The 15,787-nt window shown below is 38.2% G+C and overlaps 3 protein-coding genes across 5 annotated transcripts; all 3 read right to left on the bottom strand.

The window, feature by feature from the left end:
• Positions 1-380: 380 nt before the first annotated feature.
• tyk2 (tyrosine kinase 2) lies at positions 381-10,904 on the bottom strand. The gene is made up of 24 exons (XM_077734316.1): positions 10,755-10,904; positions 9,835-10,033; positions 9,138-9,261; positions 8,936-9,074; positions 8,706-8,869; positions 7,688-8,048; positions 7,439-7,609; positions 6,656-6,813; positions 6,452-6,569; positions 5,661-5,844; positions 5,320-5,435; positions 4,697-4,864; positions 4,527-4,614; positions 3,830-3,957; positions 3,614-3,749; positions 2,841-2,992; positions 2,615-2,765; positions 2,267-2,358; positions 1,997-2,186; positions 1,411-1,529; positions 1,163-1,335; positions 973-1,090; positions 784-894; positions 381-707 (listed from the first exon to the last, which is right to left on the bottom strand). The coding sequence occupies exons 2-24, from the start codon at positions 10,019-10,021 to the stop codon at positions 612-614; spliced, it is 3,444 nt and encodes a 1,147-aa protein (XP_077590442.1). The 5' UTR covers positions 10,022-10,033; positions 10,755-10,904; the 3' UTR covers positions 381-611.
• Positions 10,905-11,321: 417 nt separating this feature from the next.
• Positions 11,322-15,717, bottom strand: LOC144208947 (hsp90 co-chaperone Cdc37-like). 3 transcript variants are annotated; one of them, XM_077735049.1, is made up of 9 exons: positions 15,596-15,717; positions 14,589-14,741; positions 13,649-13,930; positions 13,476-13,581; positions 13,288-13,403; positions 12,719-12,841; positions 12,466-12,648; positions 12,316-12,387; positions 11,322-11,946 (listed from the first exon to the last, which is right to left on the bottom strand). In XM_077735049.1, the coding sequence occupies exons 2-9, from the start codon at positions 14,694-14,696 to the stop codon at positions 11,785-11,787; spliced, it is 1,152 nt and encodes a 383-aa protein (XP_077591175.1). In that variant the 5' UTR covers positions 14,697-14,741; positions 15,596-15,717; the 3' UTR covers positions 11,322-11,784. The 3 variants fall into 3 exon arrangements, with proteins under 3 accessions (XP_077591175.1, XP_077591176.1, XP_077591174.1); XM_077735050.1 differs by lacking the exon at positions 15,596-15,717 and adding an exon at positions 14,897-14,947; XM_077735048.1 differs by lacking the exon at positions 15,596-15,717 and having other exon boundaries at positions 14,589-14,957.
• cmc4 (C-x(9)-C motif containing 4 homolog (S. cerevisiae)) lies at positions 15,266-15,653 on the bottom strand. The gene is made up of 2 exons (XM_077735051.1): positions 15,596-15,653; positions 15,266-15,505 (listed from the first exon to the last, which is right to left on the bottom strand). The coding sequence occupies exons 1-2, from the start codon at positions 15,651-15,653 to the stop codon at positions 15,369-15,371; spliced, it is 195 nt and encodes a 64-aa protein (XP_077591177.1). The 3' UTR covers positions 15,266-15,368.
• Positions 15,718-15,787: the final 70 nt, after the last annotated feature.

The following is a 15,787-nucleotide window of genomic DNA, read 5'->3' as shown; positions in this document are numbered from 1 at the left end:
AGGCGGGGCTACATTGTTTGGCCCAATCCGGAAATTACTCAATGTTACCAATGAATGTGACGGGCATGAGCTGGGGACTCTCAATTAAATTTTTGAGTAAAATGTTATCATTTATTTGATTATTATAAACATTCTGGGTTTCTACTTTGCTCAATGCATCTGATTTGGTGTTTTAGCTGCCTAGAGAAGACTGTTTAATCCAGGCATATATATTTATAATATGAAAATAATCAAATACTACTATAAATCCTTATAAAGAAAAATACTCTATTCATTTTGAGTACCAATTATCGTCTTGTTTTGACCAAATACCAAACAGAATGTTAAGGTGGCCTCAAATAAACCAAGTCTTATAATGCCTTCAATAATGACACGACATATTTATGTCAAATGTATTAATAAAGTTACAAAAGAGCAGTGTAACTGACATTAAAGCAATACAATCCTACTCTCAACATACACAGCAGTGTAGTCAGAAATCTGGAAAATTCACAGGATTCACTGTACTTACAAATTTACAGAATTTCAGCCTACTGGGCTTCCCCCATGTTCTTCTTTTTCTTAAAAAAAAAAAAGAACTATTATGAAGTAAACGACTAAAAAAATCAATTCTATGTTCGGACACCCTCGAGCTTCTCATACAAGCATTGAAATGATGGTCTTGTTGCAGAATCTTGATGCCAACACTGCTCGACTATGATCCTCAGCTGTCCGCAAAAGAAAATGGTGTATTATTATTAATACTAAAGTTCTAAAATAGATCATAACAATCATATTCTTTACCCCAGGATGACAGTCCCTGGGACAAGGCAATCGGCGATTCCGTTGCAACAAGTTGATGAGCGTGCTCACGTTCATATCTTTGGAAGGCAATCCCGCCATTTCGGCGAATTTCTACAAAAAAAAACGAAAGATGTGGTGTTTAAATCAAAGTACACCCAAATGTGTGTTTTTCTGTGAATCATGGTGTACCCGTGGTGGGCTTTGACTCGGGTCACAACGAGTCAGGATCTCATACAGCAGGACCCCAAAAGACCAAACGTCCGAAAGAAATGAAAATTTACTTTCTTGAAGGCACTCAAGGGCATACCTGTAAAATAAAAATTGCAAAGGAAGTTTTATATTCAAGAATATTTGATGCACTTGTGTGTCACGATCTTACCAGAAGACTGGACTGTCACCAGATTCGTTGACGCGGTAGTAGGAGACATCTTCTGGGATGTATTTGGACAGTCCAAAATCTGCGATCTTTACCAAACTTTCATTTTTGACTAAAATATTCCGTGCTGCGAGATCCCGGTGAATGTATCGCATTGAGTGCAAGTATTCCATCCCCTAGAAATGTGAATAGGAATTACACAATTTGTCAATTTTCTATTAAAATATGCTCAACTTTCTTCATTGACTCACTTGGCAGATCTGCTGAGCAAAAAGCAGGCACTGGGTTGTACTCTGCGCCTGCTTTTGAAGGTATCTTTCTAAGCTGCCGAGTGGTAGGAACTCCATTATAAGCTGTGTCACTTTCCCTCCTGTCAAGGCATGGGAAGAGTGGCTAAAAATTCCGTAAACCAGACGTTTGGTCACCGGTCTTTTGGTCGCCGGTCAAATGTACTTAGATATTAAACAGTACTTAGATATTAAACAGTACTTGGATATTAAACAGTACTTAGATATTAAACAGTACTTAGATATTAAACAGTTCTTAGATATTAAACAGTTCTTAGATATTAAACAGTTCTTAGATATTAAACAGTACTTGCATATTAAACAGTACTTGGATATTAAACAGTACTTAGATATTAAACAGTACTAGGATATTAAAATCTCTCTCTCTTAGATATTAAACTCTATCTTATAAATATAATTTTGAGAGCTGGTATCAACAGTAAACTCTGTCACCATTTGACTGGCGACCAAAAGACCGGTGACCAAATGTCCAAGCACCAAAAATTCATATGGACGCCCTCGCTTGCAATCCTGGAAAAGCTGCACTCACCCATTTCAGTGCAGCAACCTTTGTACTTGACAATATTGGTATGATCCAAGGACTTCAGGGTCTCAATCTCATTCATCCAGTATTTGGACGAAGGACTGGTCTCTTGTTTCAACGACTTGACCGCCACCAGCTCTCCCGTGTCGTCGTTGGTAGGGTCGTACAAGTACAGAGTCACGGTTCCAAAATTACCCTGAAATGAGATGAGGCGACTGAGCTGTGTGTTTAGCGACACGGGGGAACCAAAAAAAAACTGCGGGAAGCGTTACTCACCTTTCCTAATATGCGCTTCTTTTTCAGATAACGCTTGAGGTACACTGTAGATTGACTTAGATGCGCAGGTTCACTGGGAGCAATATTAGGATCTGTACAGAGGGTTAAATAAACATAGCTAAATGCTAACAGATATGTCAAAAAGCCAAGTGCAGGCTAGCATAGGCATCATGGTCACAGTTTGATAACCTACAAAGGAATGGATAGTCTAACATAAATGGGGAAAGAACACATATATAGCTAGATAGTATTCTTTATCCTCTGCCAAAAATGTACTTTTATGGCTGTTTTATGGAGGACTGGCGGCTATTTTTTTAATTTATTATTTTAATATCTCTGGAGACCCACTTTTGTTCATGATATCGATGAGTTCCCTGAGCAAAGAGCAGAAGGAAGGTCTCTCCAAGGGCTTATAGGAAAGGCAGCTGATGATGAGGGTACTCAAGCCCAATGAGGATGTGTCCAACAACTTTCTTTTTTGCTGATAAAACTCCTTCTTCTGTGGAGGAAAGGTAGACGGAGGTTATTCTGCTGTCCGAGAGGTCGGAGAGGATGGACAGAGGGAAAACTGGACCTGATTCAATGAGGCGCCGCTTAAGGGTAGGCAACCATCGTTGCAGATTTCCAGAAGTGTGACGCCATAACTCCACTGGTCCACCCCGGGGGTGATGGGGGCCTCACTGTACAGACACTCGGGAGCGATGGTGGGAATACGCTCCAGACGTTCTGAAACCCAGACGGTAAAAGGGATAGCCAAGTTTAGAATTTGCTGCCATTGGTAGGGATGCTCATTCAAACCATTTAGACTGTCAGATTGTCCCATTTTAAATTGATTGGATGCTGTTAACCTAGATTAGGGGTGGGCAAACTTTTCGGCCCCAGGGGCCACATTAACTTTAAAAATTTATATCAGATGGGCCAAGTCAGCACAAGATACGATACATATAAAAAAGTGCATCCATTAACAGTACATATGAAACATAAACATTAAAAAAGGACTAAAGTATTAACATACTCGTCACTCATTATTAAAGTATAAAGTACAAAGTAAAGTTAAAAGGAATGTATCAAAAAATATTAAAATGTCATTTAAAAAAAATAGAGGGGCCGGATTAAAAGGCTTAGCGGACCGCGATATGGCCCGCGAGCCGTAGTTTGCCTATCACTGGCCTAGATAGCAGGTAGATAGCTATTTTTCAAATCCACTAGATGGAAACTTTAAAGTGAATCTGACAGATTTAGTGGAGAAAGCCATGCACTTAAAAAAAAGAAAAACACTTGAGATTGACCTCAAACAAAGTCAAAACATTTTTTTACACAAACATGGTTGCCATTTGTGATTCTGACCTTCTTCGAGTAGCATATTGACAGGTATCCCCGGGTCACTTAGCTTGACTAAAGGAGAAGCACCTTCCCCCAGACCATGCCTGGCTACAAGAACCTTCCTGGCACAGACATTGCCATGAACCAGACCTTTATTTGCCTATAAGAATACAAATTGCAGGCACCATAAACTTTAGGTGTAGAAGTAGTATTAACATTTTGATCATAAATGGAACTTACAAGGTAATTTAGGGCACTGGCAAGTTGCTTGGCGACAAGAAATTTCCACCAAGATGTCAGTTTGGATTTTTCTCTGCGAAGAAAAACATCCAAAGGCCCAAATTCCACAAACTCCTCTACCATGATATCTGTGAAGAAATAAAAAAGTGCTATTTTTATAAAACATTTGTGTTTCGGAGAGGCAAATATGAATGCATTTTAACCGTATATTGCCAAACTTATTTGAAATGTGAATTAAAACAAATGTGATATTTTTCCCCTAATAAAAACTGTACTATGATACAAATTTGTGAAGAATTACATTTGGGATTTTTTGGAAATCTTTGTGTTTTCGAGGGAAAACAAAAGGCTGAGTTTAAAACATTTTAATTTGGTGTCAATTATCTAAAGTGTTCATTAGGAATCTTTTAAACATCTTTAACATTTGCTCAATTGAATTTATATATAAATATAGTTCAATTTAGGTCACAGAAATATTTTTTTCAACTGCTAAATTAAGGTAATGCTATACGTAATTCATCCAAGATGTTAGCATGTACTTGATTTGATGATATATATATATTTTTTATTATATTATTTAAGTACATGGTGAGTCCAAGCTTGGATAACAGTCAGGATTTAACAAATACTTGAATTAAATTCTACACTAAAATAGAGAATTTGAACTTTTGGTGTTTATATGTGATGAGGAACTCACTTTCATGTCCATTGACAGTCAAACCATGGACAATTGCCAAATGGCGGTGGGCCAACTGACTCATGAGGCTCGCCATCTCGAAGAAAGCCTAAAATAAACAAATAAAAGTAGTATTTACATTCCAATAACCAAAGCTTCCCTAGACCCACAGCCATGTCACGTGCACTTACAAATGTAATATCTTGATGGCTTTCCTCAAGAACCTTAAGCACCACTCGAACCTTCTTTTGTTTATCGCCGTTGAATTCGTCATCGTCCAGCTCATTGGCCGCCGCCATGACTTGCAAATGCGCCGAGTAGACGTGAGTCCGTGTGCCAAACCCTAAATGCTGGTGTCCCTGTCCGTAAAAAAAATGGATGCAACCAATGTTCCCTCTAATTTTTCATTAGTCTGGGCAGAAAGACAACCTCAATGAGCGCACTGAGTACCAGTGTGAGTGACATCATCATTACTCGCCAGTATCACACTTGCCTTAAGCAGGTGCATGTCAATGTTCCTTCTAATTTTTCATGTAAAACATGCGCTAAAACACAAAAAACATAAGATTGGACAGAGCTACTGCCACTAGTTGGCACTTAAACAGCACCATCATGGGGAAAAGGGTACAAAAAAAATGATGTTTGGATTTTATTTACTGCGCGCCATATGATTGCTGCTGCGCAGAGAAGATAAGAGTAGTTTGCAATAGTGCTTTCAATCTAGAGCTGTAACTTTTAACCCTTTAAAATGTATTTTGAAGTTCTTTTGACAAGCTCACAAAGCTTCGAGGGCAAAAATGAGCAGTCTTCTCACCGGAAGGATGTCTTTGTACTTGATCTGGATGCAAAGATCTAACTTATTAGGGGATAGCAGGCGTCTGTTTGCTTTGTTTTGTGTACCGTGCCTCTTCACGAGGAGGTTGGACAGTTCTACGGAAGTAAAAAAAAATGGTTAGTAGCAAAAGATATGCAGTGAATGATGCCGTCCATCAAGTAAGTAAAACAGCAATGTACCAATGGAGGTTTACAGAACTATTAGTAGATCGCATTACAATAATATTGTCTTTTTTAGTGATTTTGGAAGGTTAATTCCTTGAAAAGTAGATATATGGCATTCAATGAGAGAAACAGAGCTGAACTGAAGTGAGCACGAACCTCCTTGTTGGGGTCGACAGCATTTTTTAATGGTGTAGCTTTCAGTGTCAGACTTGAGTATATAGTCTTTAAGGTTGTCTATAAGCTCATTCACACTGGTGAATTCCTGTTGCCATCCATCCAGGGCGAAGACGGAACCTTTATGTTGGATGCAAAACAGCTTCTGGCTCAGCATTGGTCCATTCTGTGGGCCAATGAAGAGAAAACACAAGTATTAAAAAAAAAATATCTCGCAGCAATAGTCCAGGTTTAAAAAAAAGGGTGTTTTGACTTTAATGTTGAGTTAAGTTAAGTTGATTTTATTTAATAAAGGGACAGCACATATTAATAAACATATTTATGTAAATATGTAAGATTGTAGCCAAAGGCTAATTTCCATTTTTAGTCCCTTGTGTAAGATAAACGATGACCCATACTAAACACATATACACACATCTAGCACAGTTTTAGATAGGTTTGTGATCGCAATTTTGACATAAGTTGACATTTGTTAATTGGTATTGAGCTCCAGGTATGTAGAAAGAAAATACTCTTTTCGAAGGGAAGTACACAGTCACCTCTAGAGCCAGCCCTTGTTGACGTATTGGATTTTTTGGTATATAATCTTGCATAGTAGGAGGAGCTTTATTTTGGACGATTTTGTAAACTAAGGTAGCATCTGCATATAGAAGGAAGTCACCTATTTTGTTGATTTGATCCAAATACTTTAATAAAGGCTTTGACTAAGTAAAAAAAAACATTTTTTAAGCTGAACTGGGATAGTGTAGTGACTTTAAGAAGGCATGACTCACCTGACTTTTACTAGGTACGGCTAGGACAAGTCTGTTATGGTCAAGAACACTCCAACGTACGAGGCAAGCTTCTTCTTCCGCTAGCTCCTTTTTTAACTTGTGTAGCACAAAGCCATCACTGCAAAAAACAGCACACTGGTGATATAACATGTTCCCCGAGAGCTACTAGAGTGCCCCAAAGAGTAGGTGACAACAACAACTCACTGCAGTGGTCCGTGCAGTCCATTAGCCTCGCTCAGCAACACCTTAGGGGGCGCCAACTCACGGCAAAGATAGTGGTGGGCGTCGGCGGTCAGTCGATAATATCCATCGAGTAGAGAGATGAAGGAGCGGGCCACCTTGTTGGAGATCATTTCAACCTCCTATATGGACATAAGGGTTACAGTTCACTATTTTGCTATTAATTTGTTTTTTTAATTATTATATATTTTTTCAAAGTTCATTAAAATGTGAAAATCTACTAAAACTCATAAGCGTAAGGTATTCTTGATAGTGGGACTCAGCACTAAAGAAAAAAATAATCAAGTACCGTATTTTCACGACTATAAGGCGCACTTAAAAGTCTTAAATTTTCTCCAAAATAGACAGTGCGCCTTATAATACAGTGCGCCTTATATATGGAAAAATGTCATTCATTGAGGGTGCGCCTTATAATGTGGTGTGGGCTTATCGTCGTGAAAATACGGTAATAAAAATTAATAGGGGTTTTCAATTATCACGGCCATGTTTGGTCTAAATTAACTGCGATATTCGAGGGATTACTGTAGTGACATTCTGGTTTTCTGCACGTATTGGCGATAATGAAGATAGTTTAAATCTCCATCTAGTGTTAAAGCTGAGAAGTGCAACAGTCTGACTAAGTTTATATGAAATCTGAAAAATGTGTATTCTTTTTTTGGACATCATGTTTCTAAATACAAAACAATAGAAGCACACCACCATTTAGGTATCTTTGGTATTTAGAATAAATATAAAAAAATGTAGTACCATGCACTTATTGTCCTCAGTGCTAATGCTAACATTAGCATTGTTGATGGCGATGTGAATTATTTCAGGGAAGTCACAAAATGGCATCCACTGAATTGGAGCAGCTTCATTCGGGGGGCTTGGTTCTTGGTTCGATTTCCGTTTGCAGTCACCGTTTGGGAAGCTGTTAGCCTGAGTCACGAAACAAAATGAGCAAAAGGGAAATGAGTAAAGGAGTAGCAGTATTTCCTGCGAATATGTTACAAAAACCTTCTCGCAGCATGTCGTTTCTCTCCATTGAAGACCGTGAATGGCAGATACCATCAGCTCGTGCGTGGCTATGGCTGCGGCACCCCCGTCGCCTTTGGAGGCGTTGAGACTCCCGTCTTGGTCGTCCTGGCTCACTCGGAGTTGGCGCACGGAAAAGGTCTCTGTGCCGAAACGCGGTGCTAAATACTCGAGAGCGCAGAGGTATTTACACATGAGCTGCTTGGTGTCCGGTCGCTTTGCTTCCATTTTGTGCTGGTAGGTACGCATGGAGCGCTCAAACATCCACCGGATCCGCAGTTTTGTGAGGACTTTGTCTTCTGAAATGTGTTTGGCGAAAGACTTGGGGATGCACTTTTCAAAACTAGAATGTCACACAGGGAAGATAAAAAATAAATGACTATAAAGTTGAAATAAAGAAATGTAGCAGTTAAAATCTACTAGTTAGACTTAATTATCTTATTATTATTAATATACATCTGTGATTTTTACCTTTTAGATCAATTAAGTCACAGGGTATTTAAAAAAAAGTAATTCCCAGTGCAAAATACTACATATTTACATTTTTTAATGTCTTTTTATGTATTTTAAATTTTTTTCACAAATTTTATTTAGACTTATTCCTAGTACTATTGGCTTTTTTAATATTTCTTTAAATTAATCATTTAAACTTGGTCTTCAATAAATGAATCAGTACATTTTGTAAGTAAGCTTACATTTACATATATTTCTCCAATTCTAAAATGAAATCCCAGTGCAAAATACTACTTATTTAAATTTTTTTATTGGATTTTTATGTATTTTAAATATTTTTCACAAATTTAATTTAGACGTATTCCTACTACTAATGGCTTTTTAAAATCTTTCTTTAATTTAATCATTTAAACTTGTTCTTCAAAAAATGAATCAGTACATTTTATAAGTAAAAATGCTCACATTTACATATATTTCTACAATACACAGTCAATGTCAATGCAATAAAAACATAATTATGTTTTTTTTTTGCAAACACAGCAATCACCTTGTCTTTTTTGCCACCCGCTGCATAGTTTTACCCGTCTGCAACGCCAGGTGCATAAGATGTAGCATAGCCAAACCCAAACTTTCATTTTTAAAGTGATTCAGCTCCTCCTCCGAACTGCCATTCTCCATTGGAATGAGTTCATTGACGAACTCGTATTTCGCCTATCGGGAAGTCGGCACAATTATTATACTGACAAGGCAAGACACCCCAAGATGTCCGACACCTACCTGAGCGAATAAATACTCCACTGATTTAATTTCCAGAAGCGGCAGGCCATCGGCGTTACCGTCTGTCTCGGTTTTGACAGCGAAACGAGTCACAGCTGGCTCTTTTTCATTAAAGCCGTGCCAATTGCGAAAGTAAAACCTGTACATAAGAATTCGAGGTGACACGGCCGCGCCTTTTGTGTGCCATAATGATATTACCTACCTCATTCGGTAGTGAAGAATGAGCCGGGATCCCTCCTCTGGGTGAAAAACATCTTGTGGATTGGACCAGCAGCATGACGCGGGGTCATAAAGAGCAAACAATGTGGAGAATAGGGGTGTAATCCCTGGTTGAAACAAATAATTGGGTTACACATGTCACATAACCTACCAAATTGTATATACTCGCATATAAGTCGCCCCCACGTATGAGGTAAACCCTTAAAATTGGCTTAAAATCGTTGAATTTTACAATTTCTCGGGTATAAGCCGCCTCCTGATTCAGAATTTTCACCTCCATATTCATGGTTTTAATAGGAGTAGAAATATGTTACTTGGAAGGGAAAATCTTAAGAAAAAATCATTGCATGTGGTATTTCTGAGATACTTTATAAATCAAAAAAAGCACATTAGGGTTAATATCATAAGGAAATAACTCATCCAGTAATTTTTTTTACTGCAAAACAGAAAATAACCCAGAAATAGTAAATGTTACTTTGCCCTCTACTGGTTAAAAGGAGTATTGCAACAACATTTCAAAATACGAGATGAGTAAAGTTATCCAATCCAAGTTTTGTGCACATATAAGATGTACACTTGATTCAGTTGTTATTATTTTGTTGCAAATGGGTTATATGTGAGAAAATATGTTAATTTATGACGCCATTTCTTTTCACATGGGTTAAAGTTGCTGTTCTCACCGACAGCTTCTGCGGCTGAAATGCACAGCTGCTCTGCGGTGATCTCGTTTGCAGTCGTATGGGATGAGTAGCGTTCTCCGCTGGGGGTCCAGAAGAGGTACACGTGGATGCCATTGTCCTCAGGAGGATTTAAGGATTCCGCTAAGGATTTTTGTTTGTTAAGCTTGGGCCACCTCCGGCCAGGCATCACGATGGACACCTGACAAGAAAATACATTAGTGACGTGTGCAAATCTAGGCTAGTGTATACAATTGTGTACTAAAGAACTTGTTATGTTATGCCCATAGTCGTTGATGCTATTATTACTTGATTTATCTGTTAATCCTCTTTTTTGTCATGTACATTTTTGGTTTAGATAAAGATTTTTTTGTCAAAATAACTGCTGTTATCACTTATTTCCAGCATTTGCGTGGGTTGGTGGAAAGTGTTAACTACCCGTTCCAACTTTTAAATACACATTCTTCGGAAGGGAACTACTAAGCTCGTCAACCGAAAACTCCTTGCATAATACATATTTTGGGGGAATGATAGCAGTTTACAAAATGTATTTTATAATTCCACTATGAGGTGAAGATTGTAATTGAAAAATAAAATTAAGGGGAAAAATATTCACATTACAAGTACTAAGTAGAGTACTATGGCTTTGGTGCAAATGTGAATTCAGGAATCATATAAAAATACAAACAAACTCAGTCACATGCTACAATCACTAAAGGGTTACAAAAATTAATTTAAAAAAATAGACTGCCTTGTGGCAGTATCCACAAACTTTGACAAGGAGGAGCTGGTAAAACGTAATAGCAAAATAGCATGACGGTTTATATATTGTGTATCAACAAAAAAATTACAGTATCAGGCCTCGTCAGTTTCGACGTAAACGTTGTAACACCGTAATGACGAATGTCAAGTTAATGGCTTACCGTTCAACGACGAACGTTTAAAGGGCTATCCCGGTATGAGTGTTGTAAACTGTATCAATAATTCCATCTAAAATTAAAACTCGGTATGTCACAAATACAATATTATTGTACGTCTCGTTCTTTCGCTGAAGTTCACTTCCTTAAACAGAGTCCGGAAGTGACGTTGCCCCAACAGTCTCGAAGTGACGTAGACAAACCACTCCCCCCCACGCATACACAACAGGTCATGCAGGATAACCATAAATTGTTAAGCATTACAGTATTTTTAACCACCCAAAGGAATTACAAAGTTGTCTCCACAAGCTAGAAAAGGAATACCTAAATATACATACATGTTTTTTTTTAATTTACGGAATAAAATATTACTCAAACACCCATTGAATTTTTGCATTACTAATTAATTACAACACCCGAGGTAACACTATTGTGTACGTTAGCTGCTATGCTAATGTTTCACATGAATAATAAGCCCCTTACCATATCTAACAAACAACATATTTAGATGTTCCTGAAATATGCCCGTAATATTCAACCTGCTGAAGAAAAAAAATCAATTAAAACCCCCCATATACTTAATTGCTTTTATTTCCAATACATAATAACTTGGAAGACATACATCTACGTACCACATGCAAAAATAAAAAGTCTGAAGAAATTGGGTAAACAGTTTATAGAAAATCTGAGGGAAATTACAGACTACAATAACCGTGGAAAGCCTACATTTAAAAAAAAAAGAAAAAGAAAACCTGTGTTCATGAGGAATTAAGAGTAAATAATAATACTCGTGTGTACAGAACAATGTTTTTGTGTCCACAGTCAGGTCAAAAGAAAAAGCATTTCAAAATAAAAGCGGTGGTTACTTCTCCAAGCAGAACTTATCAACAACTGAGGAATTAGCCATTCCTTTAAGGGTAAGCGTGTCTAGCTCTTGGTTTTGTTGACATGGCAAACTAGTCGCACACCTAATAGGGTTGCCATGAGCTTGCAGTGGGTCGAGTACATTCACACAGAAAATGGTCTCCCTTTTTCCTCAGTACTCTTTAGCTTCTTTCAGCTCCTCTTTACCTTCATCCAGCTCCTCTTTAGCTTCCTCGTAAATGGCATCTTCCTCCTTATCATCCCCGTCGCCCGTTTTGGAGTTGGGGACCCAAAGTCCGGACTCGATACAGCGCCTCATGTGTTCCTTAGCCACCTGGATCACCCGGCAAAATGCAACAAAAACAAAGCAAGCAAGATGAATTTAACCTTTCCAGAACCGCATATTATCAAAAATGTGTTGAGAAATGTTTGTCTTTCATCTGAGCCAAAAAAATCGTGACCGGACGTTTGGTAGCCGGTCTTTTGGTCCCTTTTGGTCGCCAGTCAAATGTACTTATATATTAAACAGTACTTAGATATTAAACAGTACTGAGATAATAAACAGTACTGAGATAATAAACAGTACTGAGATAATAAACAGTACTTAGATATTAAAAAGTACTTAGATATTAAAATAGTACTTAGATATTAAACAGTACTAAGATATTAAACAGTACTTAGATACAAAACAGTATTCCCTTACCGTTGGATCCATCTTGCTAATTACGTCTTGTAACATTTGGATGTCCTTTTCGTCAAAGCACCTTTGCATCTCCTGCGTTTGAAAAGAAACAAATGTTACTGGATGACAAAAAAAATGTGTTTACATTTTTGTTTTATGTGAAAAACCGACCTCTGGTAGGCCCTCATAGACATCAACGGGATCAAGTCCTCCCGGTCCCAATCGCTTCTGTCGCTCCTCTTCCTCGTACTCCTTCATGGCTTTCTCAATGCGGATTTTAGCCCGGCCACGTACGCGTTCTTTGAAGGACTCCAGCTCGTCGTTGAATGCGTCCTGATATTGCTGATCTGATGTCTGTTGAGGACACCAAAAGGTTATTTGAGTGGCCAAACTACTTCTTTTTTTTGGTAGTACTTAAACGCACCTTGATCTTGGCGAAAAACTGCCGAAAACATCCGCGGGGGTCCACCTTGAGGCTTTTTGCTAACTCCAGAGTAAACTGCATGACGATGGTCTGATGAGCCACTTGTTCCATCAACGCATGTTTCTATGGGAGAAAAAAAACACTAAAATACCTGTATAATAGCTAGCTAGCATCTAATAAAACTTTTATTTGTAAGGACTCTACTAGATGTCAACCAATGTTGGATTTTCAAAAGTCAAGAAACACATTGTATAAATGCTCATTTAGAAAAGGACCTTATTCTATTTTTCTGTCTTTTATAATATTGGCCACTAGAGGGTGCAAAGTCAGCGAATCTTAAACTAACCTAAAAAATCCTTTCATATTGACTCTTCTCTCGATAAAAGTCCATGTATAGTCAACATTTTAAGAAAAAATACCCAAACTGAGCATTAAATAACAAATATTTCATTAAATCGGCTGTATATTGACATATTAATTAACCTTTAGCATCTAGCAGCAGTCAAATTCTGAAGTATATCACAAGTGACCACATTGAACCTTTAAAATCAAGGTACCAATGCACATACCTTCTCAACTTCAAGGTCAATGCACATAATGACCAAGTAGTTGGCGGTTTCCTCACACACCAAGTGAGGATTGTCAGACAAGTACTTCTGGCTGTCTTCCCAACGTCGTAGCATACCTAAACGAATGATTTAGCACAACTTTTAGCAGAAAGTACACCATCAGCATCAAGCCAGGCAGCGATATTCACCAAAGTGTTTGATTTGCTTCTCATATTTCTCCACAAAGGTCTTATGCTTCTTCTCTTTGTCCTCTTCGGTGTCTTCTACTATGTCAGGTTTGACATTGACGACACTCTGCAAACACATTTTTTATTTTTATTAAGTGCTAATGGGATAAAATATCTTGTCAAAATTTACTAACCTTGCTGAAGCCTTCTTTGCTGAGCGTATCCACATTCCACGGCATTTTCTTCTCATCTCGGCAGTGATCTTCCAGCTTTCTCTCCCAGTCACGCTGCTCCTTTTTCAGTTTCTTCTCCTCCGCTTGCGCTTTGCTCAAGTCGGCCTTTTTGTCGTCCGTTCCTGACAGATTCATCTCCTGGATTTTCTTCTGCGCTTCCGTCACCTTGCGTCGGGATTCCGAGACCCCCTTATTTAGGTCTTCTGTTTTCTTATGGAATTCTTCCATTCGGTCCACGCGGGCCTGGAGATGACACATGATGATGGCTTTTGACGGGATGTGGATGTTTACAATTTTTTTTTCACTTCCCAAACACATAAACCACATGCAAATCAGCTCTAGCTATTCGTTAGCATGAGCTAAATGCGAACTCATGACATCAGAATTTCAATTGAAAGCATAAAAAAAGAGTAGAATAGCAATTAACTAGTTAAAAACGTTAAGTTGAAAAGTTGAATTCATATTTAAGACAAATTCATTTGAAATATATTTACATTTATACTCGTTCTTTGCTTCATTTGCATTTTAAATGACTTTTTCGGAAAACTGGCTCCTTCAATTGAACGTTTTTTTTTTTTTTTACCCATTCGGGCAAGACTAATACTGCAATTGAATATTGTAATTGGGAGATAATTCGGGCATGAAAGGGTTAAAATGTGTATCACTTTAGTCGAAAGCAAATGTTTTGAGACACTTCCCTATCCATTGCAATGAGAAAGCATCTTAAAACTTTTGGCACTAATGTACTCGACTTAGTACTAGTTGTGTATCAACATTAATCGTCCATGGCGACACATCATGGATGACTACAATGCTCGTGACATCTAAGACAAATCATTGTAACGTTAAAAGGCAACGAGATCGGCACTTTTCTTGTCTTATCTTAATATTAACCGTGTACCTGGTGTCTCCACCTGAAGAGACTTGGTGTGTCGATGTTTGGGTGGGTGTCATCTTCATCATCAGACACTTCAATGTGGTCCCACACGCTGTAGTCTATTTTGGACATGATTGCACACTCACAAGGCGGGTAGAGAGTTAGCCTGGTGGCTAGCTGGGATAGAACGAAAGGGTTGAATGGAAGTTGAGCTGAGGATCACAAATTAGGAAAATAGAAGCTAAACACTGTGTTTGCTTCTGAATTTGTTGTTTTTTTCTTTGTTTTTTGATGGAATAATTAATAATAGGAAGAAGCTAACGATAGCTTACAGAGAAATTCTAGAAAGTACTGCTGTACATTTCCGGCGCACGTCGTGCGTATACGTCGTGTATAGTGTTGCCAGATTGGGCGAGTTGGAAAAGTCGAAAGACCAAAGGCATGTCGTAAAATAAACATATTACAATACAAAAAATGGCCCATAGTACTTAAAATTCTATATAATAAGTTTCATCTAATTTTCGGAATATAACCAGAAAAAAATGTGAGCAAATGGGGGGACTGAAAGTGAAAAGATTGTATTCAATCTGGCAACTTTGGTTACAGTGTTTGATGCTCCTCCTCTTAAGGGAACATTTATCCCTGTTTTAACGTTAAAACTTTAAAATTAGGACTCACCAGAAGAATGAAACGTGACCGAATTTGTTAACATATTGACTTTATTTAATAAAATGATGCAGTCTGCATGTTGTCTGTTGTTCCAGTCATTGTCCCGTATACATTTTACATATGTGGCATAGTGGGCTACGATTTGGGCTTCTGTTTTGTGTCTTTGGGGTCTTTAAACCCAGAACAGCAGATGGAGTTTGCGCCATGCGTCCGGCAACACCGCCGCATATCTTCGATCACATCCTCGCACATACTCGCCACGTACTTGTTAGCTGCCAGAAGGTAACCACGCTAGTTATGTTAACACGTCGTTTTGCACCATTCTGCAGCGTTTATTACCATACATTTTGACAGAAATATACCTTGCAAACACGTTTGGATGGCACACGCCTGCTTTTGACAAGGATCCTTCTCTGGCATCGCTTAGAAAACACCCAATGTCACTGGAGACTTCTGCTTCCGGGTTTATCAGCAATGTTGTTGTCACGTGATGCACAGTGGGCCAATAGGATTTATACTTTGGTTGACATTGAGTGCAGTCAAAGTACATAAAC

The sequence above is a fragment of the Stigmatopora nigra genome, chromosome 15 (assembly GCF_051989575.1).
Source record: "Stigmatopora nigra isolate UIUO_SnigA chromosome 15, RoL_Snig_1.1, whole genome shotgun sequence".
Lineage (NCBI taxonomy): Eukaryota > Metazoa > Chordata > Actinopteri > Syngnathiformes > Syngnathidae > Stigmatopora > Stigmatopora nigra.
This window is presented reverse-complemented; position numbering and strand designations above follow the sequence as displayed.

Bases quoted from the DNA above. Each gene is read 5' to 3' on its own strand.
- tyk2 (XM_077734316.1), bottom strand. From the start codon at position 10,021: ATGCCTGGCCGGAGGTGGCCCAAGCTTAACAAACAAAAATCCTTAGCG. The intron at 1,530-1,996 runs GTGAGTGCAGCT...ATGCCTTGACAG, and splicing joins AGGTTGCTGCACTGAAATGG to GAGGGAAAGTGACACAGCTT. The intron at 1,091-1,162 runs GTAAGATCGTGA...TTTATTTTACAG, and splicing joins GGTGACAGTCCAGTCTTCTG to GTATGCCCTTGAGTGCCTTC.
- LOC144208947 (XM_077735049.1), bottom strand. From the start codon at position 14,696: ATGTCCAAAATAGACTACAGCGTGTGGGACCACATTGAAGTGTCTGAT. The intron at 13,582-13,648 runs GTTAGTAAATTT...ATGTGTTTGCAG, and splicing joins GCAAAGAAGGCTTCAGCAAG to AGTGTCGTCAATGTCAAACC. The intron at 13,404-13,475 runs GTGAATATCGCT...TCATTCGTTTAG, and splicing joins GAAGCAAATCAAACACTTTG to GTATGCTACGACGTTGGGAA.
- cmc4 (XM_077735051.1), bottom strand. From the start codon at position 15,653: ATGCCAGAGAAGGATCCTTGTCAAAAGCAGGCGTGTGCCATCCAAACG. The intron at 15,506-15,595 runs GTATATTTCTGT...ACCTTCTGGCAG, and splicing joins CATCCAAACGTGTTTGCAAG to CTAACAAGTACGTGGCGAGT.